The sequence below is a fragment of the Acinonyx jubatus genome, chromosome D3 (assembly GCF_027475565.1).
Source record: "Acinonyx jubatus isolate Ajub_Pintada_27869175 chromosome D3, VMU_Ajub_asm_v1.0, whole genome shotgun sequence".
Classification (NCBI taxonomy): domain Eukaryota; kingdom Metazoa; phylum Chordata; class Mammalia; order Carnivora; family Felidae; genus Acinonyx; species Acinonyx jubatus.
In genome coordinates, this window is record NC_069392.1 from 2,177,831 (window position 1) to 2,191,549 (window position 13,719).

The 13,719-nt window shown below is 57.5% G+C and overlaps 1 protein-coding gene across 1 annotated transcript; it reads right to left on the reverse strand.

Annotated features, from left to right (window-relative positions):
- Positions 1 to 5,200: 5,200 nt before the first annotated feature.
- On the reverse strand, positions 5,201 to 7,405 carry FZD10 (frizzled class receptor 10). The gene has a single exon (XM_027043877.2). It carries the CDS (start codon positions 6,962 to 6,964, stop codon positions 5,219 to 5,221), a length of 1,746 nt encoding a protein of 581 aa, XP_026899678.2. The 5' UTR covers positions 6,965 to 7,405; the 3' UTR covers positions 5,201 to 5,218.
- Positions 7,406 to 13,719: the final 6,314 nt, after the last annotated feature.

Consider the following 13,719-nt stretch of genomic DNA (forward strand, 5'->3'; position numbering starts at 1 on the left):
ACACGTTGGACCACTTAGGGGACGCTGAGCCCCCCGCGAGGCAGGCACCGACAGCACCCCCATTTTACAAACAGAGAAACGGAGGCAGAGAAGTCCAGCAGCCCGCCCCGGTGGTCGAGGCAGACTGCAAACAGGGGCATAGTGGGGGCGAGACGGTGCTCGGTCCCAGATCAGACGGCGGCCCCGCGCCCTGCAAGTGTTAGGCGCCAGCTTGAACCCCGGCCTCTTGTCTGCAGCCCCGAGAAAGCGGTGTGGGAAATCGGATGACATCCACTGCTTGGAGTCACTTCTTGACTTTTGTTTTCTGTTTTCGGTCTTGAAGCAGCATTCCCGCGGGCGCCGGTAGAGGATTAAAGAATACCAGCCCCTGGAGATCATTTTAATTTTGCTTGGGTGGCCCAAGGGTTAAAAGTTAGAGAGAGAGAGGCGAATGCCCCAGGCTCCGGAGGGTGGCGGGGAGGGAATCGTAGGCGCCCACCCTCCTAGCTCCCCTTACCTCTATCTGGACCACATATCTACCTCCAGATGAGACCGTCACGTGATCTCCCGCAACCCTCCCACTGTGACCCTGAGAAATTTAGTGGCTGCTCTTCCTCCGCTTGTCCCCCTCCCTCCTTCTTCCCTCCTCCTCCTCTGTCTCCTCCGTCCTCCCTCCCTCCTCCTCCCCTCTCTATTCTTTCCTCCCTCCCTCCTATGCTCTCCTCCCTTCCCTCCTTCTCTCCTCCTCCCTCCCCCTCCCTCCTCCCTTCCCTCCTCCTCCTCTCTCCTCCTTCTTCCCACCCTCCCCCCTCCTTCTTTCCTCTGCCCTCCGCCCCCTCTCTCCTCTTCTCCCTCCCTCCTTCTTCCCTCCTTCCTCCCTCCCTCCTCCCCCTCCCCACTCCTTTCTTCATCCCTCTCTTCTTCTCCTTCCTCTGCTCCCAATTAAACCCTCCTCCAACCCTGACCGCTTTGGGACACCCACCCTTGGCCCCAGGCTCCCTCCCAAGTCCCGCAGCCCGGGGACAGCCTGTGTGCTGACCTCCACCCGGCACATCAGAGGCCCCGCCTCCCGCCACTATCACCTTCCATTCTCTTCCGGCCTGCGGCCACGTGTCCTCTTCTGTCTTGGCGAGCGCCCCCTGGCCGCCCCAGTCAAAACCGTGGCCGTCCCTGACCACCCGGCCCCTCCGGCCCATCTGGGCCCAGCCCTGCTGCCCCCGCCCCCTGAGCGCCCACCTTTGGGCTCACTCAGCCAGCCAGCGAGGCGACCAGGTGGCAAGTGGCTGCCACCCCCTCCCGTCGTCTCCCAAGCCGGCGAGGCGACCTGCGCTCCGTGCCAGGATGCCCTTGCCCCCCCCGGCTCACGGCACAGGCATGGGGGGGCTGCTGTGAAGGCCAAGGAACTCAATGCACTGGAGTCCTTAGGACCATGGAGAGAGGTGGGAGGGCCGGTGCTCACGGGTGTGGGTTTGGAGCCACACAGCCAGGTCCACGATCGGGCTCCTGCTGGCTCCCCGCGTGGCCTTGGGCACGTGTCTCGACTTCTCTGTGGCCCCCTGTCCTCATCTGCAGCACGGGGACGAGAGCAGTCCTGCCAGAAAGGGTCAGCGGATCGAGCAAGCACGTGGCATCCAGTGCTCAGCGATCGTTCATTCGCTCGACGAGGACCGACGGAGTCGGTGGTCCAGGACCCATGACCAGACTGCCTGTCCTGTCCGGCTCTAATTCTTACTTGCTGTGTGACCCTGGGAATGTACTGAACCTCTCTGGGCCCCAAGGGAAAGCGGGGCTGACAGCGGCACCTCTCTGGGCGACCGTGAAAGGAGACACTCCCGGAAAGCACTCGGCCCAGCAGCAATGACTGCTGTCTCCGCTGCTGCTGGAGTTACTGTTACCACGCCGGGAACTTCTGCCGGGCACCGGTCACCGCGAGGGCCGCGCAGAGGCTTCTGCACGGCTCACGGCTTCTGCCCTGGCCATTGCCGTGTCCCTGCAGCATCGCCTTGCTGAGAGACGATTCGTGTGGGATCTGCTGTCTGCGTGCACTTGGGGCCACCCTTGGGAGGCCTCCCCCGCTCAAAACAGAAGTACACCGAAGACACGTCACTCACGAGCCACTTTCATGGCGTACTGGTCTCCCGCACCGGGCCGCGACCTCGGAGCCACGGTGCCCCGTTTCCCGGGCGCTGGCGCGGAGGAGGTGGTGAGGAGCTGGGCAGCAGAGGGAAAGAATGACGGAACACACGGGGATGCACTGCAGCGTGACTCTGGACAGTCCCCTGCTCTGGGCTTCTCACCACGACCTCGCGGCTGGGATCCGTCCCCCAAAGCGGGCTTCCGTCTCCCCGGAGCGAAGGCGAGGGCCGGGAGGCTGGGAAATCGCCACGTGAAGGCAGGCGACAATTCCTGCGGAAGTCCCGAGTCCGGCTCGAGAGGACCCGAGGGCCTAGTGGTGGTGTTTGCGCTTTCGAGCCTCGATGCTTCTCCTAAAATTCACAAATTACCTGCGCGTGACCCAGGTCAGATGGGGGCTCCGCGGGAAAGCGCCCCAAGAAGCAGTTTGGTAAGAAATCCCTTCTGTGGTCACGGGCACGCATCTCCGGCCGACTCGGCCCCGCCCCGTGCACCTGCCCCGACCGTGTGGTAAGAGCCCCTGACATCTGCCAACACGACTCCTGCGGTCGGTATCCACGCCGAAACGCATGCCAGTGCCGCGGAACTTAGTTTTCCCGGGGACTGAGGTCTGCGGCCAACACAGCCGAAAGCGGCAGATGTCCACGGAGTTCACCGCGGAGGAATCTGGGGGCCACACTCAGCTCTGATGCTCACAGCACCTCTCCGTAGTGTTGTCTTTCCAGACTTTCCAAAGCTCTGTCAACACGTCATTTCTATTTTTCCTAAGAGTCACTTTAAGGGAACACGACGTACATACACACACCCATACACGAGTATCTCTAGATGGTCTTTTGGGGGGGGGGGCTGGGCGGGAACGGTCCACAAATAGGTTTTTATTTGCGGGCATTTTTAAAAAACTTTTGTCTTTCTTTTTCAATGCGCTGAAGGCAATTTTGGATTTTATTCTGAATTAATTTGCCTACTCAGGTGGTGTTTCTCGAACGTCATCCCAAACCACCCAGGGTCCCTGTTCGGGAAGGCCGCAGCCGTACACGTCCACGGGAGATGGTGCCCCCAAACCGACCCGGACCTTTGCCCAGCTCTGGTATCGATGCGAGGGTGTCCTTACCGTCATCAGGCTCAACTCCTAAACACCCTCTTCAAGAAACAGGCTGTCCTGACTCCAGGCTTCTGTCTGTCTTTAGTAAGCCCTTAACACACGTTCAAAATTCTTACGGGCTCTTTGTTCAACCGAGAGCTTGACTTCACCACGACCCCACGGATAGCGTGGTTTATTGTGCCGGTTTCCCATGGCAGTGGGTCTGGACCGTGTCCTTGGAAACTCCGGGTTAGGACCTGAGTGTAGCTGTGCCTTTGACCGCTGAACCTGGGCTGCCTTCAGGTATCACCTCCCTCCCGCAGCCAGCACAGAAGAATCAAGTTCACAGACATACAGAGCTGATTAACTTCTCCTTAACGACCTGCCCACCCTCAGCAGGTATTTTCTTCCTGTTCAGGTCTATAATCTGTTCCGTAAACATGGCCGAGACTTGCCACAAAGCCAGCACGCTTTGGACGGGTGCACAGAACCGTCTAGGTACGACCTGATCCCAGCAAGCAACTGAACACTACCCCGACCTGGTCCTCTTACTTGGGCTGGCCCCACTCCCCGGAGATATTACCGGAGGCTGGTCCGGGGCTCACCAGGGTACCCCCACTCTGCAGCCAAGTCACTCCCTGAGGAAGCGTCTCCAACCAGGCCCTCACATCCAGCCTTCCGCATTTCCTGCGTTAATTCCACCGAAACTCGAGATTAAATTATCCTGCCAACCTCAGCAGCCGCCCATCTGCCATTCCGCGTACGGACCACCGTGATCTCTAGAGATGCACTCAGGATTTGCCCGAAAAGCCAACAGAGGGGAAGTTTTCTCTAGTCTCTCCCCACTCGGGAGAGGGAAACGTCATGATGCACAAGGGACGGGCACCAAACTAGAGGAACAGATTTTATTTTTAATAAAAACAGTGGAGCGTGAAAAATACCCTGTATTACAAATATGTACAAGCAGCACCACTCTTTCCGGGTGTGGTAGAGAGGTTACACTAGACTTGTCTAGTGCTTCTGGATCTATTCGTGGAAACCATTTGTTTAACAATAGAAAGAGTCAATAAACCCTTTGGGTACTTTTGAACGATCTTTCTCCCCTCCCCTCCCCCCCCCTTCCACAAATCAGTCCAAACGTGTATAACATTGGCTTGGTTTCCATTAAAAAGCCACAAAATGTAACACTAGAGGGTTTCTGAGGGCTGGGCCTCCCCGTGCTTTTGTTGAGATTTCTTTTGTTGTCTCTCTGGAACAGCAAAATACTTGTTTGTCTTTTCGTTTTCAAGGACAGAGGGAAGAAATGTATCGCACATTGTTTGCATTTGCAAATGTGGGGTTTGGTGACAGTTTCTGTCTTGGAGAAAGACCGTTTGTGAAGGCTGGAGTCTATTTTAAGTGACTCTGAACCCACTGGAGTGTACTGAATTGTCAGGGCTCCCCTTTCTTCCTGTCTGCACAGAAACTGCTGTCCCATACACAGCCCTCCTGGGGGTGGGCCCCCGGGGATGGCTCCTTCCTGGACACCCGCTTCGCCTCCTTCCCTCCCTCCCTCCCTGTCCCCCTCCACGCCACCCAGCAGAAAGAAGTTCTTTAAGTGACAGAGAAGTCATCCCTTCTGATTTGCAAATGGGTAGCAAAGCCAACCTCAACACAGCACCGTGTATTTACGGAAGGTTCTAAACAAAAGTTTTCTCCTGGAAGCTGAACCAACCACTTTGCCACAAATTAGTTACACCAGGGGGTTACTTAACCCCGAGGGGCTCTCCTTCTGCAAACAAAACAGAACAACAACAACAACAACAACAACAAACCTGTAAGCTCATATTTACTTTCAGTGTTATCACAGCATCCTGACTTTCAGGGCAAAAACTTTTTTCTTTCACTTTTATTTAAAAAACCAACCGAGCGACCGACTGACCGGTGGCTCTGACTGCCACTGTGTCCTGTCTGGGAAAAGTTTTCCACTCCAGCCTCCCTCCCCCCCCCACCCCCCCTCCCCCCCCCCACCCCCCACGGGCCAGTTCACACACAGGTGGGAGGCTGGTCAGGGATTTCATATTTCCCCAGATGCGTCTTTTGGGGATGCTGGCCCTTTTTGTAAATCCCACTGTTGGTGATCACGCTGGCCGGTTTCCTCCTGCTCTTTGTCTTGAACCTGCGGCTGCAAATGTTCTGCCAGGACTGCAGGGTCTTGGACGTCCAGATCCACATGCCGCTGGTGATCCCCACCACCAGCAGCATGAAAATCTTCACCATGAAGATCTCCACGGCGGGGATGGAGGCGGCCATCAGACAGTCCAGACTCTTGGTCTGGTTGTTCGTTTTGCACGTGTGCTGGGTGGCCAGGACCTTCCAGTATTCCATGTTGAGGCGCTCGTAGAAGTAACAGGCGATCACACAGGTGGCCGGCACCGTGTAGAGCACCGAGAAGACCCCGATTCTCACCATGAGCTTCTCCAGTTTGTCCGTGTTCTCCCCGCCGGTCTTCATCACCCTCCTGATGTGGAAGAGCGCCACGAAGCCGGACAGAATGAAGGAAGTGCCCACCACGAGGTAGCAGGCCAGCGGGATGAGCACGAAGCCGGTGAGGGCGTTCACGTCCATGCTGCCCACGTAGCACACGCCGGTGAGCTCGTCCCCCGCCACCCGGCGCATCACCAGGATCAGGATGGTCTTCACGGCCGGGATGGCCCAGGCCGCCAGGTGGAAGTAGCTGCTGTTGGCTTCGATGGCCTCGTGGCCCCACTTCTTGCCCGCCGCCAGGAACCAGGTGAGCGTGAGAATCACCCACCACAGCGAGCTGGCCATCCCAAAGTAGTAGAGGACCAGGAAGACGAGGGTGCAGCCGGTGCTCTCCAGCCCCTCCTGGATGACGTAGAGCTGTCCGCTGTCGCGGTCGCAGGCGATGCTCTCGGCGCCGGCAAAGAGGCGGATGAGGTAGCCCACGGAGTAGACGCAGTAGCACATGGAGAGGAAGATGATGGGGCGCTCGGGGTACCGGAAGCGCGCCGGGTCGACGAGGAAGGTGAGCACGGTGAAGGCGCTGGAGAAGAAGCACAGCACGGCCCACACGGCCAGCCAGACCACGGCGAAGCGCTTGTCGCCGCGGCTCCAGTACACGTCCACGCCGGGCGCGCACAGCGGCGCGCACGCGGCGCTCTTCTCCACGTGGTGGAACTTGCCCGGGTTGTCACAGCTGGCGCGCCCCGGGCCCGCGTCCCGGAGCGGGTGCTCCTGCGCGCTGTGCGGCCGCTGCGGCCGGAAGAGCGGCGGGAACAGGCCGGAGCCCCGGGAGGGCTCGTCCGAGCCGTTGTTGGGCGCCTCCATGCACAGGTAGTTGGGGTCGTTCTTGTTGGGGAGCCTGCTGCAGTCCAGCGAGTCGGGCCACTTGAAGTTGAACTGCTCCATGATCGGGGAGCACTTGAGCCGGGCCTGCTCGCACATGACCCGGCAGGCGGGGATGGGGGTGGAGACTTGCTCGGTGCACATGGGCGCGTACAGCGAGCACAGGAAGAAGCGGAGGTGGCCGTGGCAACCGTACTCCACCAGCGGCGCGAACTCGTGCAGCTGGATGGCTGCCTCGCGCTGGTTCTCGTGGCCCATCAGGTTGGGCATGCGGGTCATGTTGTAGCCGATGTCCTTGCACATCGGGATCTCGATGGCCTGGCACTTGCCGTCGCCCGGGCGCTCCGTGTCCATGGAGCTGATGGCGGCGCACGAACCCATCACCTGCAGGACCAGCCACAGGCGGGGGCCCGGCCGCGGCATGCTGGCGTCGGAGGTGCCCCGGCGGGGAGGTCGGCTCCCCTCAGCGCCGCCGCTGCCCGGCTCGGGCCGCGGGCCCCGGCTCCCCGTCCCCGCTCGGGTCCCCGCCCATGCCCGCTCGGCCGGCCCGAGCGCTGCGCTCCGCGCCCCCGGCCTCGGCCGAGGTGGGGGGGCCGCGGAGGGAGGGGAGGAGAGGGGTGGGGAGGGGACGGGGACGGGGAGGGGACGGGGGGAGAGACGGGCAAAGTTGGCCAACAGTACCGGGAAGCGCGACGGGCCCCGGGCTCCCGGCGGGCGGCGGCTCCCGGCCGCGGCAAACTTTGGGCTCTTCCGCGAGCGCGTCCGGGAGGCCGGCGGCGCGGGGCGCACGGTGGCCGGCCGGCTGGCGGCGCCTCCTCCCTCCCGCGCCGGCCTCGCCGGGCCCGGCCGCAGCTGCTCGGCGCCGCGCGTCCCGGGCGGAGAAGACGCGCAAAAGGCGAGGGGGGGCGGGGGGAGCGCGGCCGGGCGGCGACAGGCCCCGCCCCCCGGGCGCGCGCCCCGCCCCCGCCGCCGCTTTGCATGAGAAAGCCGGCCCGGCGCCCGCTCCCGCCGCCCCGCCGGCCGGACCCCCCGCCGGCCCGCCCGCCGCCCCCCACCCCCGCCCGGGGAAGCCCCGGGTGTCCCCTCCCCCCCACCCCCGCCCCCCTGCGCCGCCGGGGGGCCCGGCTCGCCGAAGTTCGGAGACGGGGCCGGCGGAGCGGGCGGGTGGTCCGCGGCGGGGGGCCGGGGGGCGCATCTTCCCTCGCCCTGACGGTGGGCCCCGGGCGGGGGGCGCTTTCAAAGCGAGGTGGGATTTGCGTTTTACAGCCCTGGCCATAAAGTGGCCCCTTGGCTTGTAAACCTGCCCGCATCCTCCCGAGGCCCGGGAGTCACCAGGCCTGCGCTCCGGGCCGCGGCTCCGGGGAGGGGCTGCCTTTGAAATTTCAAAGGGAAGAGCTCGGGGCAGGGGGAGGGGCCGGGGGAATTCGGATTTTAGGGCCGCTCCTGCGAGGGCTCCGCGGGCCGGGCGGGGAGGGGGAGGGGCGGCAGCCTCCCGGGGCGCTTGCATTTCCCCCCCCCACCCGGGAAGCGGGGGCTTGGCTTGTGAGATGACCCCCCGTCGCCCCCGACGAAGCCGCGCAGTGTAGGGGCCTCGCGGCAGGCAGGGCTGCTGAGTTCTTCTAGGCGGCTGAGTTTATTTATTATAGGAAGTCATTCGCTCGTCGGGTATTTATATTATTTGGCGACTGATCTGCCCGGCCTGCGCCCTCCTGGGCCGCAGACCCGTAAGACGATGCGGAATTGGGGGTGGGAGGTCGCGCGGCGTCAGCTCGCGCGCGGAGGGTCCCCAACTCCCGCGGGAGGCGGGGTGGGGGGGGGGCGCGCACGCCACTCAATTTCGATGAAAGTGGAGAAGAAGTGTCCCGGGCGGACGCCCCTGTCTCACCCCCTCATACAGGAGCCAGTTTGTGACAAGTCACTTGGGACACAGGGTCTGCCGCCCTGGGCGTGCGGGGGCGGGGGGGGGGGCACCCACACCACTCCTGGCCTCCAGAAGAACTTGCAAAGCCCGTAGTGACCCTTAAATAAACAGCTCCCCTAGGAGGTGGCCGGGCGGGTCTCTCTCCTCTTAGACGCCCTCTAGGTCAGGATCTTTTTTAAGTTCCTCTGAGACGCCCAGCATCTCCTATAGGGGGGCAGTTGGATGACTGCGGCCAGAGGAGAGGTCGGAGGAGCGGGCCTTCTTCCTCCGCCTTCCTTCCTGAGGTTTGACAGTGGAGAGGTGTGCGGTGTGGCTCGCTGCGGCCCCCTCAGTCTCCCCGCCCTGCACTGAGCATTGGGGGAGCTGGATGCATCCCTCCAGGGGAAGGCGCTGCGGGTTTGCTGGCTATCTCTAGGAAGTGCTCCCGCGGGAGAGGCGACTGCAGGCACTCCTCCTCCCCCGGGAAGCTTTTGGTAAGCTGTGGCAGAAGGGGGGCCCTTCCTCTGAGAAGGCTCTTCGGAATACTGGCTTTTATTTAAGACAAGTGGTACTCTTTTCCATCTGTAAGAAACTTGGGAGATGTCACATATCCACCTACCCATCCACCAGCCTATCCAACTGTCCACCCATCCAAACATTCATCCATCCATCCACGCACCCATTCGCCACCTACCCAGCGTCCTCCCACCCACCAACCCTCCATCCATCCACCTGCCCATCCACCCATCCATCCGTCCAGTAAACACCCAGAAGACTGAGGCTGAGGCTTGCCCAGGACCCCAGAACTAATAGGCAGATTTGTGCAGCCGGCCCTGAATCGCTACCCTGACTCTCGCTGTGGGGGTGTTGGAGGAGGCTGGAGGGAGGGAGAGAGTGGAAAAGACACCTTCAACCGTGTCGTTATTTCCCAAGTTAAAAAACAAAACAAAACAAAAAAACCCCTGCTGTTTTAAAGGCTGCCATTCTTCTTATGATTTTGTGTTTGTTGTTGTTTGTTTAGTGACTTATTCTAAAACCTTTAAGTTAAAAAAAAAATTCAGCGGGCATCCCTTGGCCTCTCCAGAACCTTCCTTGCCGAGGTCCTTCATTGGTCCCATTTTCTCTCCTTTCCTTTTTTGCTTCTCTCCCACAGAAACTCTGGACGCAAGGGAGAGCCCCAAACGCCAGGAGTGGGCGTGAGCTATTTGAGAAAGTGCGTCCTAATCGATCTTTTATGTGCCATTCTAATTCAGCCATGTTCAGACCCATTATTTTAGCCATAACCACTTCAGATGGCTTTCTTCCCCCGTTTTTATAAAAATGTCTGCACCAGGGCTCCGCTCTGCCCAGCTGAGACAGAAACCAACAAATAGACGTTATTATAGATGAGAAATGAACAGCTGTGAGATAACTCTGTAACTAATAAATGAAAAGGGCCTTTCGATGGCTCCAGCTGAAAAGATATTTTATTTTATTTTTTTCCTGTGTGTGGGATTTGAGATGTGTGATCGTTAGGAGCAGGGAGGTCCCCTGCTGCTCGGCCCTGGCTGGCAACCGGCCCCCCTCTGGCAAATGTTATGGAGAATTGGGAGGAATTTTATGGCTGTCTTTCCCCTCAGCTCTTTTTTCTTTTGTCTTCTTTGAAGAATGACTTTAGACATTTTATTTACATATTTAACCATGGATGAAAGCGGCGAAAGAAAGCATTTGGGGCTGTCGTGGGAATAGTGATATGTTTAAATTAATGGAAATCTTATTAGGCCTCTAAAATTTTGAGCAAAGGTTTTTAATGAAACTTTATAATTAAACATGATTTCAAATAACATGCAGGGACAAGGAATATAATTTTTTTTTTTTTACCCCAACCACCTAAAAAAAGATATCCAAGAACTACTCTTCACACACGGGCTACCTTCGAGCTCTTGCAAAAATGTTCCCCCAGAAAAGTAGGTTTTTGAAAGGGACTATTTCTGAAGTCAGGCAGTATCTTGAACGATACCTAAATATTTTCGGATGGAAGGGAATTGAAAGCGAGGCAGTGACATTCCATTCTAGCAAAGGCCAAAGTATAAAATACTTTGACACGGATGTTGCTAGAAATCAAAGTTGCATCTCTTATTATTATGTTATAGTCAGTGGAACTTATAAGCGCTGTGCTCGGCTCTCTGAAATGAGATTAGAGAAAACCCATATAATCTCTTTAAGATTAAAGTACTGACACTTTCAGCAAGAGAAAGAAATTAAAGCATAGGCTTTGCACGGTACAGGCTAATTGCGAGAGTAGAGTTGTAGCGTGTCAGCCGAGCTCGTGAAAAGAAAGAGGAGAGCGTTGGGGAAGTTTCAGATAAAACGTGGCTCAGGTTGCCTCTCACTGCCTGCTCCCGGCTCTCGCGTGGACGGTCTCTCCCGGCACGTTCAGGTTTGGCGATCCCGCGAAACGAGGATTGTGGTCTTTCAACTTCCAGTGTCATCAATGTGTGTAATTTCACCAGGAACTTTTCCAAGGCTGCTTCCCAGCAAGGGGAAAACGTGGTCTCTTTGCTGATCGTTGCCTGACGTGCAGAGAGGTCTCTGATACCAGTAGGCGCTATTTCCCTGACCTCATCCTGTGGTACATTTCTGCAGAAACTTATTACCAGACTTAAAAAAAACAAAAACAAAAACAAAAAACAAACAAAAAAAAAGGCAGTCAGGGAAAATTCTATTTTCTAACCCAACAGGCACCCTGGCCCCCCATTTTTCTGCAAGGAAAATACCTTTCGTCCTCTGATGTGGTACTTACTAGGGAAAAACACACTGTCTGTGCCTCCGGAAGCAATGCGGCAAATTCAACAGGCACAAAAGTTTGCACTACACCTAAAAACGCTCCTTGTAAGATGCCGGTGGGGGTGCGGAGGGCAGAGCTCCCCAAAAGCACGCACGTCGTGAAGCAGATGACTGGCATGCACTGGGTTACTCCGATACAATTTAGGCAGCTATTTTAAGGCCACTTCTCCTGAAATGTGGTTTGAAATATTACCAAAGGTTCCACGGGGTGCACCAGTGTGAATTGCAAATCAGAGCATGCTTCTAATCTCCCTTTCAAGGGCCGGCTTTGGATCCCGGGCGTCTACGGGGCTCCCCACTGATTCTGGCACAGGAGGGACCATTCAAGGAGCCAGCTCAGTCTCCTATTCCCACACTCCAAAAAACAACACCGCAGACAGACACCCTCCAACTAAATTAGATTAAACTCCTTGTTCTCCACAGCACATTAGTCTTTTCACTGCCCAAGGTTGATTATTCAGAGCCTCCTAATTTAAAGGTACAGTATTTCTTTTTCAGCACAACAGCAGCAGCCACAAACATACTGGAAAAAAGGGACAAAGCCAGCCTTCGTGTAAGTGTTCCCAAATTACAAGGACATTATCTGTTTAAAATATAGGAAAGGCTTAGCACATGCCTGCTCTAAAACACAACCAAATTGACCCTTAACCTGTGACAGAACCGGCCCCTATAAGAAGGACTTAAACCCATTATTCTATATGGGACTGCCTTTTTCTTTTTTCTTTTCTTTTCTTCTCTTTTTTTTTCCTAAAGAATTATATGAAAAAAAGAAATCTCAGACTTCCAGAAAAACGGAACAAAAGAGACTCTAGAATGTGCGTGTGCGTGTTTTATTTTGTTCTGCGTTTTTATTCTGCACAGCTTTAAGGGACAGTCTGTTGGAAATGAATGCGTGTGATGAGTTCAAACTTCAGTTTTTGACCTAATTGTTTTGCTTCCCCCCTCCTTCCAGGCCCACCCCCCCTTCCCCCTCCCCCCTCCCCCCCTTGCCTCGTCTGTTTGGGATATATTGATTTAATTACCCACGTTCCCATCTGTTTGCTTTCTGATTCACCACCCCCCCCAACCCCAGAGCATTTTCACTGCCTGTCCCGGGGAGCTGGGCCACCACATGGAGGCCCAGAAAGAGGTCAGCCCCTCCCCGCCCCCCAGGGCCGCTGCCCCCGCACAGGTGACAGAGGGAGATTAAACAGAGAAACCGTCCCTTGAGGGGCGGAGCGAGGACACCCTCAAAGCCTGGTCCTGCCTCAAAAAGGAGCAAGAATGAGCCACACTCCCACTTTGGGCTTTGGTTGGCTGAGTCTGAAACCACATGGCCGAACGCACGGCGGCCCGAGGCCGCGGTGCTGAGCTGCATGGGCTCTGGGTCCGAATCCCCTCCGCCACCTTCTCCCACCTGACCCAGGGAGCGGTCCCTTTGGTCTCGTGCCTCAGTTTTCTCAGCAGAAAAATGGGCTCCGGCAGGGCTCCAGGCTCCCAGGGCAGGGGGAGGATTATGTCACAACGCACGGGGAGCACGTAGAGAACCAGGCCGCCGTGCAGCAAGCATTCGGTTCACGGTGCAGCGCTTCAGTGTCCACGGAAGGAGGGAGCGAAATCCAGAGCTGCCCAGGGTGTGACACTTGGGAGCGAGCGCCCGGGGAAAGCACAGTGTTAGGACTGAGGTAATACGAGCGGATGTTCCTGTAAGTGAATAATGAAAATGCTAGAAAATGCTAGAAGGAGCAGGAGCCAACAGGGCATCTGATGAGTGGCCAGCACTGGCTGAGCCCCTCCTGGGGGGTGACTCACTTACAGGCACCGCAAGCAGCCTGTCCAGGGGAGATGCCCATTTTAGAGATGAGGAACGGGAGCCTTTGGGCGTCCAAGGAGCCTGGCCAAGGCCCCACGGCTGTCAGGAGTGGGTGGGGGGCTCCGGGCTCCCTCCACCACGGCCTCTCCACAGTAGGCTCTGTGGGTCAGCCTGAGCTTTCTGCTCAGCTGGGGACCCTCTTCTGGTGTCATGTCAGCAGCCAGGAGAAAGATAAAGGCCCGGATGGTGGCCTTTTGCCTTTCCTCTGGGCTGAGACGTGTCGGCCACTGTCTTATCATCTTGACAAGTGTTTCCTTATCGCTTTCTTGTTCGCGTGCTTTCTTGCCTTTGAAGGGATCCTTTAGGGTCACCAGTGAGGAAAACGTGGAGGAAACACCATGTGGGAGGTACTAGCACGTACTGGTTTATTCCTGTCCTGGGCTGTGTGGCCTCAGGCAAGTTGCTTAACCTCTCTGAGCTTCGCCATAAAATGAGGATAATGCCAAGTCCTTTATCTGGTCTGGGGTAGGAGCCAGCGAGACAACTCAGAAAGCACTTACAGGTGTGTCTGGCACCGGGGCTTTGGCCGCGACGCTGAGGTCCGTCCGCTCTGTCCGGTCAGCTCTTCGACGTGTCTTGGCCCGCTAGATGGCCGACGGT